Source organism: Tympanuchus pallidicinctus, unplaced genomic scaffold, assembly GCF_026119805.1.
Source record: "Tympanuchus pallidicinctus isolate F22 unplaced genomic scaffold, pur_lepc_1.0 scaffold1, whole genome shotgun sequence".
In the NCBI taxonomy this organism is placed as follows: Eukaryota; Metazoa; Chordata; class Aves; order Galliformes; family Phasianidae; genus Tympanuchus; species Tympanuchus pallidicinctus.
In genome coordinates this window covers 28046626-28063011 of record NW_026294618.1, presented here as the reverse complement: position 1 = coordinate 28063011, position 16386 = coordinate 28046626, and the positions used below count along the sequence as shown (strand labels likewise).

Here is a 16386-nt window from a genome sequence, read left to right as displayed (position 1 = left end):
ACAGCATAGAACAAGGTTCAAAATAAAAGGAGACTATTTTCTACACATGCTGTAACTAAGCTGTGGAATTCCTTGCCACAGGTCATTCAGTTGCTAGGAGCTAACATGGTTTGAGGGGAAATCAGAAAATTTCCAAAAACTACCATAGTTTAGGTTTTGCTGGATTCAGCAACACTTGACATCATAAGATCTGAGTTATAGAGGGAAGCTCTGAAACTTTCAGTTTCAGCTTTGCGGTTCTTTTATTCTGTCATTTAAGTAAGGTGACAGAGAGTAAAAAACAGATCAAGTGGTGAGGAGTAAAAGGAAAGGGGATTTTTGGCATCTGCCATGGAAGGAGTGGAGAGTAATCAACTGACTGATAACTAACCTCTCTCACTAATACAGCTTCCAGCCTGACCAAAGAATTGTAAGACAACATGCATGTAACCTTAACCTTCTGCAGAGCTACCAGTTTTTAAAGGCCGATTGAGTAGTATTAACATGATACTCCTGCATGTAGAATGTTGACTTTGGTCATATGAAAGACTTAGTGAGTCATACGACAAGAGGTTGACCCACAAAGGAAACAAGAGAGCCGTTTCCTCTGAAAGAATCATAGCAGTGCTATGGAAGTTGTGTCCCATTTATTAATTCAAAAGTGCACAGGTCTAACAAGACCGAAGAATACTCCTCCAAGCTCCTGCTCGTAACATACAGAAGATGGGGTCTCTTGAGGCATCAGGAGCCACTGTGCCACTCAGCTTCCTCTAGCGAACAGTTACAACACAGGTGAGGGATGTGAAAAGAGGGAAGAAGTGAATCTGTCCCACAAGATGAAATCAACTGAGGCCTCACAGCAACTGCAGCACCAAGACAAACAGCACCGAATTGCAGCCATTGATGATACTCCCCTGCATGGAAGGAAGCCTTGCAGGCTTACTGAACTAAGATTGCAAACACACAGCCATGCTTTTCAAATGAAGCTTAGCCCTTCTTTCATTATCGTATCGCCAATTCTAATATCAATTTGAATTCTAAACGCTCCCCAAACATTGTGACTGTAATCATGTACTGTGCTGGAGAATACTTTTTCATACACTGCTGGAGAATACTTTTTCCAGAAGTTGTTTATCCCTCTCCTCCCTCCCTACTTTTCTCAAGTTGAATAATTTAAGTACACTGGATCTCTTCTCCTGTAGATTCTTTTCTAGGACTTACACAACTATTTGTCTTCTCTCCCACTGGGAAAGGTTGTTCCAAGTGTTAAAACAGTACACTTGCTTCTCAGATACAATGATAGGTCACTACGTTAAAATGAACACAGAATTAGAGGTTTTTGCATATTATCTTCAAGATTTCTTGATCTCCAGTTTGACTTTGACATATATAATTGTTAAATATATTTTACTAGAGAAACCTCACTTCTAGAGGAAAAAAAATCAGGAAATTCTAATTCTTTGGACTTCAAGAGGGCATACAGTAAGTTTCATACAGCAAAAGCACCATAGAAGTGACAAAATACAAACAAGAAACACCTCTCAACAAACCCCACATTGGAGTGGAGATGCAAAGACAAATCCTAAGGATCTTTTGAAAAAGGATCTTTTCCAATTCCCAGAGACTTTATTTTCACTCACTCCTTTTCTGATGCAGACTTAAAAACCTGTAACTCCTTCATCTTCACACTTCACAAGTTCAATATACAAGCTTTCTGCTTCAGCTCCCTTAGATAAAAATGAATACAGACTAAATAAAAGCACTTCTCAGAAGGTGTATTCATGCCAGAACTTCAACTCAAGTGTTTCATTTCTTGCAAAATTAGTCAAAAACCACTATCAAGACCATTAAATGAAATTATACTGCTAACAACAATCTTTCATTTTTCCCCAAAATTGTTTCCAACAGTATGGCATACTAGTTATATAGCAGAATTGAAAAATTTGAATGCAAAATGAGAAGGTTGAGAAATAAATGGTGAATTTAATTATAGAGCAGCTGTTGAGATTCCTGCTACATCTTCAAAGGCGCATCAAATTCACAAAGGCTTGTGGTCTAGTCTATGACACTAACTCAGATTTTAATTCATGCTAAATATAGCTAAACTAAAATAATTTATACTGTCTGGACATATTCTCTATATCTAGAAGAAAAAAAGATTATTTATGTTTAGATAATAAACTTTTCATAGGCTGTATGCAGTCTCAAAGTGAAGTGTTCATACAGAAGAATCTAATATTGAACATTTGCATTTTAAAGCGTTCCATTTTTATTACACGTTGTAACATTTACTCAAAGTTCATATAAATGATGCCTCATCCTCTTCTTCTTATTTGTGAATATTTTTGAAGGCCTTTCTAAACATTAAATGTAAGTTCAGTACATGTACACATGCCTCAACTAGAAGGGATACTGTAACAGTATGAGTTAAAAGAAAAACAGAATTAATTTAGCAACACTTATCTCCAAGGAGACTGAAGTAAGTGACTGGAATAATACCGATGATTCTGAAGCAAGTAAAATGGAAAAGATGTCAAAAATTATTCCTGAAGAGAAAGGCCAAAGTCACTCATGCCCATTAATTTGGAATGAGTTGTTTTCACACAGCTCTGAGACACCAACTGTATCAGTTCCTTTGCACCCAGTCAGGGAAGCAAGGAGTAGAACACCTGAATGACTATTAACAATTCAAATTCTCCAGTTAACTTGGTGAAATTACCCTACAGCAATGCAAACACCCGTGCAAAGCAGCAGATCAGATAATTTGAAAAAAGTTAGACCAGAAAGATATACCTCTGCTTTGCTCTTCTCAGCAGCAGCCTGGAGAGAAGGAGAGGATGCCAAAGGTTGAGCAGTATCAGAAGAGGATATCTGTGCAAAACAGGAAAGAAATGAGAAGGAAAATAAGCAAGAAAAAATTGGAAAAGGGGTGGAGAGAGGCAGAGATAGCCAAGATGTGATTTTTATTCTTTTTCAGTAATTGTTAAAGTGTGGAAATAAAACACACAACACAGAAAAAGCAAAAGGAGTAGACAAAGTATTTGCATTTAACTTCTTAAGTTTTATCTGCATGAATTCTAACGGAAATCTGTCAAGCAAGAATGAGAGACCTACAACAGAATTCTCTGGAACAGCATACAGGCAAATGAATCTGCATAGAATCATATCACATGCCTAAGAAAGACAGATCTGTTTCATTTGTTTTTCATTTTTCCAATGTGACCACTGAAATATTAATGTCCCAAAGCACAAAGTCCCCACAGGAGGTTGAGAGAAGAGTGCCTTTGCTCTTGTTCACCGCAACAGTATTTTTAGTAAAAACAATGCAAAATAACTCCGAGTTATACATTAATTGAAGTTCTAATTAACTGTTCCTCTAAGATCATTCCAAAAGAACGAAGAGCTTAGGTTTTATGAAGCATGTACATAAAGCAGCATTCTAGAAGTAGAGCTCCAGATCTTCTCTAGTCAGGTGAAGCTTCTCTTCTACAAACCAGTACATAAGATTGCTGTTATCACTTCCAGAATTATCTAAAATGCATAACCGATCCAGTTTGCTCAAAAAAAATGGGATTTTGCTGAATTTATTTCCATACATCTGTCTATCCTGTTTCTTTATGCATAGTTGATCACTTTGATGGAAGCATTATCTTTTTGTTATCCTTACTACAAAAATACAACTGAATTACTTTCATCAAACACGAAGTAGATCCTCAGAGCTATAAAGTTGACACTTCTATACTGTCTCGTATCATCTCTACTATCTATGATGAAAACTTATAAGGGGAGCTACTGCAAAGCAGGTCATTACAGTGGATCAAAATAGCCAATTCAGATGACATGTTTTTGCTGAAGTTAAAGGAAAAATAGCTAGAGAAAAAAACCCTACCTCATGCCCCATATTTCCAATCCTGCAAGTGGATATTCATAAAGTGTATACGATGAGCTTTTTTCCCCATAAACTCAGTAATTACTCATATATATAAATATATATATATATATATGGTATACACTATAACATGCCTTCTCAATCTGCATATTATCTTCATAAATTAAGGGAGTATCTAATCCAGGATAAGGCAACCTTATGAAGGCCTGAAATCATCATAGCTTTGCAAATCAAAGAGAAGAAGTATGCAAGCTGTAAGCAGACAGACAGGGAAAAGCAGTTGCAAGTCTGCCTGTGCTATGGAACAGGATGTACAAGGTGAGAAAAACATACAAATGGTTTGAAGACACAAAGCAGAAATGCATTCACTTCAGGCTAAACTCCAGCTTTATGCTTTAATGCACACGTGACATATGCAAGTATTCACCTAAGCAGGAGTACAAAAGGTGTATGACTGAATATAATTTCTAAGAGAAGACACATTACAATGTATAAAGAACTGATTACATTTATATAATGAAAGTAATGGCAGGAGTTTGGGCTGCTGAACAGTTTTATCATTCACTGCATCATGTTAAATTTGTTATCTTCTTTGCTGCACCAGATAAGGACATCTGAATGAAAAAAAAAAATCCAATCAAGTTAAATTGAGTGGCTGGATAAAGTTAAGCATAAAACAGGATTAAAAGACAGACTGATACAGTCCATTGTGGAGTTGATCAGGCTACCAGAGAAGCCTGGAGAATTACTTGCCACTGGGAATGTGTATCAGGGACAGCTGCCCAGCATCCTGCTCCCAGCTGGCACTGAGCAAGCTAGCTCCTGAACTCAAAGCTGTCCAATCAGCCACGGATGCAGAGACACCTTACACAGAGCAAACCAGCTAGCATTAAGTCCCAGTAGTTCCAGCTCTTATGGTCCTTGTCCATACTCAGATGTTTCATTGTGTCAGGTCTACATGCCAGAATTTAATAAACATCACAGCTTTTATTTTCCATCCAGCTGTCCCCCAACTATTACTTTGAAAGGTTGTGGCAAGTCTTTTTCTTTCCAAAGTGGAGCACACTTTACAGATACGATGTATAGCAAAAACCACACTAATAATCTTTAATAGCATAAATCATCCTTAAGCAGCACTGACACTATCCTGATGACTTAGCTGCAAAAAAGACAGACTGATCATTCAAACTTAGCATTAATAGCTTCACCATGCCATCTCCACTGTTGAAACAGCCTGCGCCACTATAGGTCACACCAGACAGAAGAAATAAAATACTGATAAGGAGCAATTGCTGACAAGCTGTGCGTTGCTCTTATAGTTTTGCTTAATCTTCGTTTTTAAAATTATTACCATGATAAGGTAGCTCATAAAATGTCCCAGTTTGCTGGCAAGCTAATGAATCTCATTTGACTAACAAATGGCAACTGAGAAAGCATATGCTCAGTGACCTACTTCTATGTCTGTAACAATACTGTTGGGCAGTCAGCAGTGGGAGCACCAAGGTTGAAGCTACCTCCCAGACCCAGCCACTTGGGACAGGTACACACACCCAGTACCAAAACATGCTGCATTCCACGCTGGTGAGCCTGCCTTTCATGAATTGAAAGCCACACATGCACCCTAAGTGTTTATAGCTGATCACCACTCAGGATTGCCAACCAAGGTTTTTAATAATAAATTGAAAACCTTTTTAGTAGACTGAGGTCATTGGAAAAGAACACTACGTAATCCCCTCTCAAAGTAATACATGTGTTTTCCATTCAGTATTTATCAGCCTTTCTTGACACTGATTTACTCCTGTAAGACTGATCAGAAGCATCAGAAAGGAAGATCAACTCCAGTCCTGAGAGCGAGTTTAAGGACCTGAAAATGCCGTTGACCGCAAGCAGACATCCTCTCTTTTGAGCAGCAAAAACAATCTGCTTTGCACAACTATTATTCCATAAGCAATACTTCTGTTACTACTTTTCTGATATTCCAGTTCTTAAACTCCAAAAATACAGGCTAATACTGACACCAGCAATGAAGTCTGAAGAGCAGACAGCAGGAGAGGTAGAAAATATCTTTGTATTCATTTAATTTAGATCTAATAGAAAAAGACATTTGGACAAGTAGATGACAGGGGTGAGATCTGTCACCAAGGCTATTAAAGACAAAGAACCCAAAACTCTCCCCCTTGTGACCACATGTATAAAACAACAAATCAATCTAGATTTCTATACCAAAAAAAGCAAGAAGTGGTTTCTAGCCATTTTCCAGAATTCAAATCAAGAAGCACAAAATAATGCACTCCAACAGTGCTCTGGGATGCTATGAACAAAAGCTGATTACTGGCACTTCAAAGCAAACGACAAAACCAATGGCAATCCCTACAACCATCCATACATGCTGCTAGGAATAAAGCTGATGTGTTTGCGTGCATTAAAAATGTATTGTGAACAGATAAGTATCATCTAAATATTTCATTTAGTTTTTAATCGAAGAATAGTTGGGACTTTTAATTAAGAAGTGAATTCAGAGTTGGCTGAGAGGAAATGAAGTACAGAGCTCTTGAAGTCTCTGTATTTATACTCTTAAGATCATAAATTTTCAATCAAGTTTGAGACCAAAAAACTTGTAGTCATCTAATTTTAGCAATTTTTAAATCTCTTTGCATTATTTGTTTTAGGAAAGCTGATACATCAAAAAATGACTATTTCGTACAACGAAACTCAATGCAGGCTTTAAAAGCATTGATATTTAGTGCAGAACAAGAGAATACATGTTATACATATACGTATACATGTTATGTAAGACTTCATTTTCACTTATGATCTATAAGAGACTCTGGTTCTTAAAGTAAAAAAGAATGGATCTGCAAGCTTATAACATTTTTCCAATTCTCTGGCCTCCGTACTGGGAGATCATAGAATCACAGAATGACCAAGGTTGGAAAAGATCTCCAAGATCATCTAATCCAATCATCAATCCACCACCCATATTTCCCCACTAAACCATGTTAGTTCTTTGCAAGGATGCTATCCAGATACACACTATTTTACTTGTTAATGTAGAAGCACCAATACAAACGTTCTTTGGCCCAACGGCTTTGATGCAGTCTATTCGCCAGATACTATTTCTGTGAAAAGTAAGGTTAAAATTACCACCAAATGAAGCTATCAGAGAACATACACAAAAAACCAATAAATGATTTCACTGTAGTGAACTTTTTAATAACATATTTGATAGTAGACAACAATCATAGAATCACCAAGGTTGGAAAAGACTTGTAAGATCATCTAGTCCAACCTCCTACCTATCACTAACAGTGCACACTAAATCATTTCCCTAAATAGCAAGACCACACACTTCCTGAACACCTCCATGAAAGAATATTTCACCACTTCTCTAGGCAGACTGTTACACTGCCCAAACACTCTTGGAAAACAAGATTTTCCTAATATCCAACCTGAACCTCCCTGACACAACTTGAAGCCATTCCCTCTTGTCCCACTGCTAGTTACCTAGAAGTAGAAGCAGACTCCCACCTCACCACAACATCCTTTCAGGTCAATCATGCAAACACAAGTGAGTGTTAAGGTCAATATACTAGAAATTTTCATGAATTGTTATTTTTAGCTTTTCTAAAACCTCGCTCTTGGTATAATGCAATTTGCTACCTAGCCTTTTATTAAAGAGATCAAGCTGAAGCTTTAGAAACCTACATAAAGCTTCCATTAAATATGAAATTTACAGTGCTATCATTCACAAGATTTGAGAGATTAAAAATGAGTGCATTATGAAACCAGGTCAATATACTCAGGAAGAGCAGAACCAAATACAAAGGTGCCCTCGAGTGGCCAATTTAAATGCACACAATATACAGCGAAATAATCTAAATCAAGAGGTCTACTCCATACTCATTTGACAGGTTTTAAGTTCAGCTACTAGATAGGCTTTTCATTGTCTTTATTACAGCACATCTCCAATACACGCTAACAAAATTAAACCAGTATTTTATTTTAAAGCAGTATCAATTGCAGACTTGTAACAAATGCACATACACACAACCAATAGCTTACCACTTTTAAAGGTCTATTCTTGAAATACTGAAAGCAGCACACGAATGCTGATGCACTATTACCAGTACTTATGTCTGAATATCTCCAGAAGTTCATTAGCCTAACTGGTTAGGCTTTTTAGTTATTAAAACATTGATATTCAGTGCTCAGATTGCTGGGCAAACAATACAGAAAAAAGATGGAGGGACCCATATTTGAATGTGCTCACCCCTCCTCTGTTCTTTTTCGAGTGTTCATATCTCATTTCAGGACTACAATGAAGTTTGTGCAAAACCTAGCTATAGTTCTGTATATGTGCAGAAGTATAGACATTCATAAAATTTTCATTGAGTAAACATGCAATGAATATTCTGGGAGATTTTTTTCAACAGCATTTGATTTTGATGCTATATTTATTTTCCAACTCTAAGAGTATCCGTACGTACTGTTGCTTACTCTTTGGGGGGTTACTTAGCTTCTCCTCTAGACGTCCACATCTTGGGATGCTACAGAGAATCACATTAGCTTAAAAACTGACATTGGATAAACAGATGCTTTTAATCTCTTACTCAAGTGCTCTCCACTTCCCCTGTCCAACCTAAGAGTTGTTTTCAATCTGCATTTCTTCCAGGGAAAACTGTCTTTAATAGAGCTTCTCAACATCTCAGAACACCTTCCTTCTCTAAAGTGGCAACATCTGCTCCACTGCATACCAAGATAACTTACATTTTCATGATTGACACTGAACTGGCAATCATCACTATGGATTCCAGCTTTAGCAGAATTTTTGTCTACACTATTGTATAGTAACTTGTAGTTAGGTCAGTCCACCCATGTTTACTCCTCATGGAAAATAACTGATTCCTCATGGAAGTGAGGAAAATAAGACCCTGCTTCTTACATCAAATAACTCACTAAACCCCTACTGGGCAAAGCCTAAGTTCAAGGCAAGTCAGTAGTGGTATACTCAGGTGTTGATTCGGGGTCAAGCCTGCTTAATTGCTTCACAGATGACACACTGGGACAGTTCATCACATCAAGTCTGAAGATGATACAAAAATCAGGAGGAGGAGGAGTAGATGTTGTATGTAGGCATGTTGCCATTCAAAGCAACATTGCAAGACAGCCCAACAGGAACCACACGGAATTCAAAGGGGAGCACCAAGTCCTGCATCTGGGGAAGAAAAACTTCATCCATCAGTCCAGGGGGGTCAACTGACTTGAAAGAAGCTCTGCAGTAGAGAACCCAGAGGTCCTGGAAGACAAGCTGGATGTGTGTCAGCAACATGTCCAGTTCTGGGCTCCCCAGCATGAGACAGACATAGGCCAGCAGGAGCAAGTCCAACAAAAGAATTCTAAAATGATTAAGGGATTGAAGCATCTTTCAGACATGGAGAGGCTTAGTGAGTTGAGAACTGTTTAGTGCAGAGGAGAGAAAGCTAAAGCAGGAGAAGGAAAGAAATAGGATGAAAAAAAATCTCAGTGTGTATAAATACCTGGTAGCAGGGAACTAGGGAGACTGAAGCAAAATGCTGCCTATGGTATTCAGATATTTAGTAAAAGGACCAAGAGACACTGATCAAATTGAATCAGAGGAAATTCCACTGAAACAAACTTTTAAAATGTAAGGGTTGTTGAGTATTGGAACAAGTTGCCGTGAGAGGCTGTGGAGTCTTCATCCCTGGAGATTCTCAAAACCCAAGTGAACACAGCTCTAAGTAGACTGCTCTAGCTGACCTGCCTTGTTGGATATCTCTAGGGGCTCCTCCAAGCTATTGTGTGATTCTTAATTTAACTCATTCCACCAGCATACAAACAATTTTATCCCACTTTCACTATCCTTGCCCTGAAATCATAGTTCTTGTATGGTATTATCACACTTCCTTTTAATACCTATCTTTATTAGTGTATTTCAAATATACTTACTACTCGATTCAAAAATTTTTCCATAGACCACTTAGAAAAAATACTACTGTTCTTGTAATATTAAGAGAGGGGTTTGCTTTGTTTTTTTAAGCCACCAGTAACATCTCCCCACGCCAATAACTGAATGTTTCTCAATGCTAGCTACTGTACAGCTACTTTTCACCAATCCTATCGTACCCAAATTTTTACATTTTAATTGCCCACATGGCACATTTTACACAACGCATTTGCTGCACTAATCTCCTTTAAGACAACTTTCTGGAAAATGTGTCATCACGATCTTTAAATTCACATCACATTTTATCCAGTTGCCTGTCTAATTTCAACCCTCTTAAATTATACATAGTGTTTTAAAGCATGGAAAATGTAGATCCATTATTCTTTTCTTTCTATGAACTTAAGAGTTTCACAGAGCTTCTCCTGCATACATAATTCACACTTTTTCTTAAATATAGAAATTTTGTTTATTATTCTCTGAATACCATCAGTACATGATAATATATTCACTCTACATGTAGTGGAATAGTTGGTGCCATATCATTATTTCTGAGGCTGAAAGTACATAGAACGAGCTTGAGATGATTCACTATCCACTGCAGTTTCTATATGCATTCTGAGAAGCTGTGTTTTCTTCTTTTATACTTTTTTTGAATTAAAAACTGCGGAGATTGCTTGTGAGAATACTTATATCATTTATCTTTAGATACAACCAACAGCTACTTCACTGCTTCTTTTCCGTACTACATGTATGACATAACAGTCATTGTTGCTTTTTTTTTTTTAATATCAAAGTGAGGGCACTACTTTATTTTATTTTTTGTTAGATAACATGGTGGCTTCAAACTTGACTTCCTAAAACCCTGCAAAACTTAAGTAATTTCTCTCGGCCATTGCATGCCTAAAGACACAGCCTTATTAACAACTTGCTCTCTACCTTATCAGTTATATTCATTCGATTACAGGTATTTGGAACTCAATACAGAGATAATCAGTCAAAATGAATACTTCCTTCAGAAAAAGCTTTAAACAACATTTTACAGATGCAGGTACAGATACAGATGCATACACCGTTTGCCGCCTTTCCTGAGCGAACAAAGAGTTGAACCAAGTCACCCCTTGAGCACTTCAACTTTCTATGTATAGTCACAGCACTGAATTGTTTTATTTTTGAAAAAAAAATAAAAAATCAGGCAAGCTACCCTTGTTCCAGCTACCCTTGTCCGACAATCAGCTGTGTTCAGACATTTACTAAGCCAAGAGCTTTGACCTTCCATAATGCCTACCCTCAACAAGAAGCACATTCCACCCACTGTTGCTACCTCAGACGTCATTCCAGATACTGGTGACAAACACATTAAAGGCTAGACAGAAATTAGACAGAAATGTTAAGAAGAGAAGCAGCTTTAGTATCAGCAAAATTGTTCTCTCGAGAAAGATGATATTCATATTCCTACACAACCAGACACTGCCTTCACATTAGTTAAGCAGATTGTGCTCATTTGTTTCTTAGGATACAAATACTGAGAAGAAACAATGCAGTCTAACTTTTCAAGTTTAACAATTACAGTTATTAATACTAATTTTCAAACTTCTTTCAAATAGAAAGCGATCTCTGAAAGCAATTTCCTAATTTTCAGTTCTGGATTCAAGTACTTAGTCTTCAGATTGGTTAGAGAATCAAAGGAAAGAAATAAGGCAAAAATGTGCACTTGCCAAATAAATGCTTTGTCTCAATAGTCACAAAAGTAAGTTAACGCTTTAAGTATGTTCTCTTTCTCTGGGTGAAAAAGTCAGCCCTCCAGCACTTCTAATATTCTAAATAGATTATAGAAAAACATACTCATCCTGTTTTCAAACTAAGTTGTACATCACCTCTTTTCGGTATCATACAAATGTTCTGAAAGAATCAAAAGTGGTGACAGTTCAACTAAAAAGACCACTAGCTTTAAATAAATTCAGATATTTTTCAACACTAGTTCAATTAATGAACTGCATACATTCCATTTTCAAGTCATTAAAATCTCTTGCATCAGCTGCTAGTGGTAGAAAGTCTATGGTAAATACGGCTTCCGCAATACAGGTAACAAAAAAGGGAAAGAGAACCTGATCTAAAAGTCGAGAATAGCTTGATCTGCCATAGCTTCAACAATGAAAATATCATTAGAAGAAATAAAGTTAAAAAATAATTAAAAAAAATCCCTTTGCACAACAAGCATGCAGGCTGTGATAGCTGCAGTCTTCAGCTGGAATTCTCAACTTGCTTCTGGCTCTGCATCACTGCACCTATCTATGGCTTTCTTGAAAGCAGTATGGCAAAGTAAGAGAGTAAGTTATCCAGAAACATACCAATATATCCCAGACAAAAACAGCAAAAAAAATGAAGAAACAAAAGAATTGTTGCAATTGTGCTAAGGGCTGGTGAGGGGAATAGAGGATGAAAAGCCCGAATAGAAAAAACCCTGAAGTCTGAGGGTGTTAAAGCAGCTGCCTGCCTCACCCATACAGTATTTTTCCACTTGGGAGTCCCCTCTCCATACCCAGCTTTCGAACTATGCAAGCCTTCTCACTCTCCTAAAAATAATGGTAATTTTATATCTTGTTATCTCAGAATACGCCTTGTGTTTCTGATTAAACTTTCATTTGCTCTGCTTATATTTACTACAACACTTCTGTTAAGTCCTTCAGGTTATTTATTTAAGCATCTAGGTTCAGATTCTTGGGGAAAGACATCTGGGAAGCTGCAGGCTGTGCTGCTTGAAAAGCCCTCCGGGAGAAAACAAGGAACAAGAAGCTTAATGGAACCCAAAGTGAACAACAGATTTACTAAGCAAGAGTTTTTACAACACAGATTGTATGAGGAAAAACTGCTCTGCATGCTTTAGCACTCAGTTCTTGCATGTTGCGTACAAAAGCAGCACATAAATACAAGATCTGCCTATGCTTAAAAGTGAAACTCAGGAGTAAGCCTGAATTGGAATGATATTATTGAACAGCTTCATATTAGCACCCATGTAAAGTTTTAACATACAGATTTACCTGATATCTCTGATACGTGGCATCTGTAGTTGATTACAGAAATGACAGAAGCACTAAGCTGCAAGTCAACCACCACAGCATACTGCACAGTAATGCCACTGTACCTTAGATCATAAAGATCCTTAATTCTTTCATTTTGTGAATTTTGTTTTAACAGATTCTATGCTGTATGTTACATTTTTTCAGAGCTTACATATTGCTAAAAATAAATAAGAGGGCTTGGCAGAAAATGAATTTTAGGAGGACAATAGTATTCTGGGAGTATTTCAAATCAGTTGACTTGCTGCTCTCAAGGTGATTATTCAATAAGAAAAAATGCCCCCTATGAGCAATAATAAATCAGATGTGGTTTTCACAGCACAGGGATGACATATACCCCCAAGTAACACAGACAGCTTCACATTTTTACCTGTAGTATTCCTCAATTCTTTTAAATTCAAGCATCCATAAAAAGCCTATTGAACACTACGTCCCGCATGTTTCAAAATTACATCATATCAAAGCAAAACAGGAAGGTAGCTGGACTGAGAGAGACTGAGAGACTTGCTAGAAGTTTTGACAAGTCGCAGTCTCACCACAGTATGACTGCAAACTACATTCTTTTGTACCAATGTGACTCTTACTGATGTTTGTCAACGGTTTACAGGCTGGTTCGGCCCGGTTCCGTGACCAGCAGGGCGGAGGGATCTGCGGATCCGCGCCTCTAGGAAAGGGGAAACCAGGGACCCCAAAATACTTGAAAACAACAGCAATAATCTGAGGTGGAACAAATGATTTACTGAATATAGTATTAGCAAAAAATACAGTGAGAGAGAGAGAGTCTGTCTGGATGGTAGATAGACCTCACCACAATGCTGAGGTGAGACGTGCAGTCCAGTTGAGTGACTGAAGAAAAGCAGATGGCAAAGCGCAGAGGGCGAAGAAGAGGAATCAGGTGACCTTGCTTGGAGTTATATCTCCTCACTGACCACAAAGCCTCCTGGGGAAATGTAGTGCTTCTCCATCGGACGAACATTCGGCAGAAGTCATACCCCCCCAGTGCATTACAAGATGTTATGGTGTGGAATACTGATGACCAAAAATCATAAAACCATGACAGATGTTGTAAGAGAATTATGATAGGCACTGGCCTGACAAATACTACTTCTAACTGTCACAGGCTATACTGTTTAATTAGAATGTACTTTGATAATAAGTATACATTTTCCTAAACATAATGAATACCAGATAGCTGCCTGCAAAGTCATAGCCATAATACCAGAAACCTACAATTGTATGTAAGCAGTTACAGATTATTACAACTGTATGACACTTTCAGAAGTTACAACCTTCCATTCTTTGGGCTGGCTAAAAGGTAATTGCTTCTGTGAGTAAAACAGCACGTCTGCCTTAAGGGCTTTCTTGAGGATTACATTTCCCTAAACTAACCTTAACTTAAAAAAAAAAAAAAAAAAAAAAAAAAAGGATACTCCTGCTTATTAAGCTTGATATAAATTGGGCTGTCTGTCTGGCACTTACAGAAGTTATAGCCTCATTCCACGCTTGTTGCTCATCCCCTGCATCGGGCCAGATTTTAAAAAACTGATACACAGAAAAGATACAGCTCACAGCTGTGCAAAGTCAGCAGCATATTACAATACTCATATTCAGTACATTTGTCTGAAGATACTCCCACTAGGTACAAAAAGTAAAATATTTGCTTCATTTGGTGATCTAATTTATTTACCGTTCTTTTTCTCTGCGTACATCAGAACAGAACTTTAACAAGTCAAATAGTGCACCTTTAAATTAGTGGCAGCAGTTAAATTAGAAAAATAATCCATGAAAAAGTCAAGTAATCATTAATCTGGAAATAAATTATTTCTACAAATGCACTGTTAGATGTTTTTTCTAAATCCTTTTCTCCTGGTATTACAGTATAATGAAGCAGCAAACACAAACATTCAAACTTTTGAATTATTAGAATGTTTCAAGTTTAAATATTAAAACAATAAAATGAAAGGCACTCAGAACTCATCCACATTACCTTACTCCTTAAATTGTCAGATTGATCTTAACTGTATTTTTCCTCAAAATTCTTCTCATGGCTTTTCTTCCCCCCCACCTTGATTTATTCAAATTGCATTGCTTACTCTGAACTACAGTTACTGCTTTTTGGTTTCACCTAAAGTACACATGAAAGTAAAGTTAAGAAAAGGAACAAGCTTAGCATGATCGCCTTCATAAGCTCTTTACTTCCCTAACCTGATATAGTGCCTCACTTTGACAATTAGGGTCTACCATTCATGCAGCATTCAGAGATTTTTCTCGAGGAAAAAAGCTTAAGAACTTAGTTTAGGATTAGCCCTAGTGGATATTGGGCTGCATCCCACAGCTGAACAAAACAAAATCAGTACTACCACCCCCAAAACCACACATCATGCTGTTTAAAAGGATGTCAGGCTCTGAATTCTCAAGCCTATATTGTGTCTAAGCACGAAAGCAAGCAACTGTGTACGGGTAATCCAACTTCAAAGAGCTGAGTAAATTATTCCACTTATTTAGTTCTGAGCATGGATACAAAAATCAGCATTTCAAATATTCCCTGTACAGAAAATTGAAATATTTTTAAGTCAGAAATTAGAAAAACTTACAATCCTGAGTCTATTTGATTTCTGCTGAAATGCATTATTCTGTTTAAAATGTAACTAGCCAATAAAATGTAGTGCTGTAGCTTTATTCTGCACTGCTTTTCAGTTTTCTTGACTGAAAAAAAAGCCCATAATTTACTTTTCATACATGCTTATTTTGAGCCTGCATATTTGAAAGCCCTACTGGCCAGTGGGTAACTTTGTTTTCACAATAAGGGCTTCTCAAAACCAAATTCATCATTACAGCAGTTTTGTCTCAACTAATTGCGCTTTGATACAAGAAGCCTGAGCATCGTGGAGTCAGGAACTGAACTTGACATATATGCTCCTGATTTCAACAGGCAGAATACATTAACACAGACATTGCACTGTGAGACAAACCTGAAAATCTTATGATGAAATTAATCTAAGAAAAACAGCATATGGTTTTGAACATTTTTTCTCAAAGTGTACAATTTTTATGCAACTTTTAGCTTTTATCACAAGCACCATGAATAGTAAGACCAGATCTGGGAACATCACCCTTGAGGTTTTTGGTACCACTTCAGCAAAATTACTGGACTTAGGTTAGATGTTAGGAGGCAGTTTTTCACTCAGAGAGTGGTTGACACATTGGAATAGGTTGCCCAAGGAGGCTGTGGATGCCCCATCCCTGGAGGCATTCAAGGCCAGGCTGGATGTGGCTCTGGGCAGCCTGGTCTGGTGGTTGGTGACCCTGCACATAGCAGGGGGATTGAAACTAGATGATCATTGTGGTCCTTTTCAACTCAGGCCATTCTGTCATTCTATGATTAAGGAAAGCAACCCCAAAGCCTGGTGAGCCTGCTCTTGCACCTGTTTGACTTGTTTATAGAAATGATAGTACACACACCACAGAACCACAGG

The 16386-nt window shown here is 37.5% G+C and overlaps 1 protein-coding gene across 3 annotated transcripts in view; it reads right to left on the bottom strand.

Annotated features, from left to right (window-relative positions):
• The window catches only part of SMAP1 (small ArfGAP 1), a 93260-nt gene that overhangs the window by 45159 nt on the left and 31715 nt on the right, over positions 1-16386 (bottom strand). Inside the window, exon 5 of one of the 3 annotated variants that reach the window (XM_052686346.1) lies at positions 2773-2850. The exons of the other annotated variants lie outside the window; for them this stretch is intronic. Coding sequence (XP_052542306.1) covers positions 2773-2850 — 78 coding nt within the window. The remainder of the gene's footprint in view (positions 1-2772; positions 2851-16386) is intronic. 3 annotated transcript variants of the gene reach the window in all.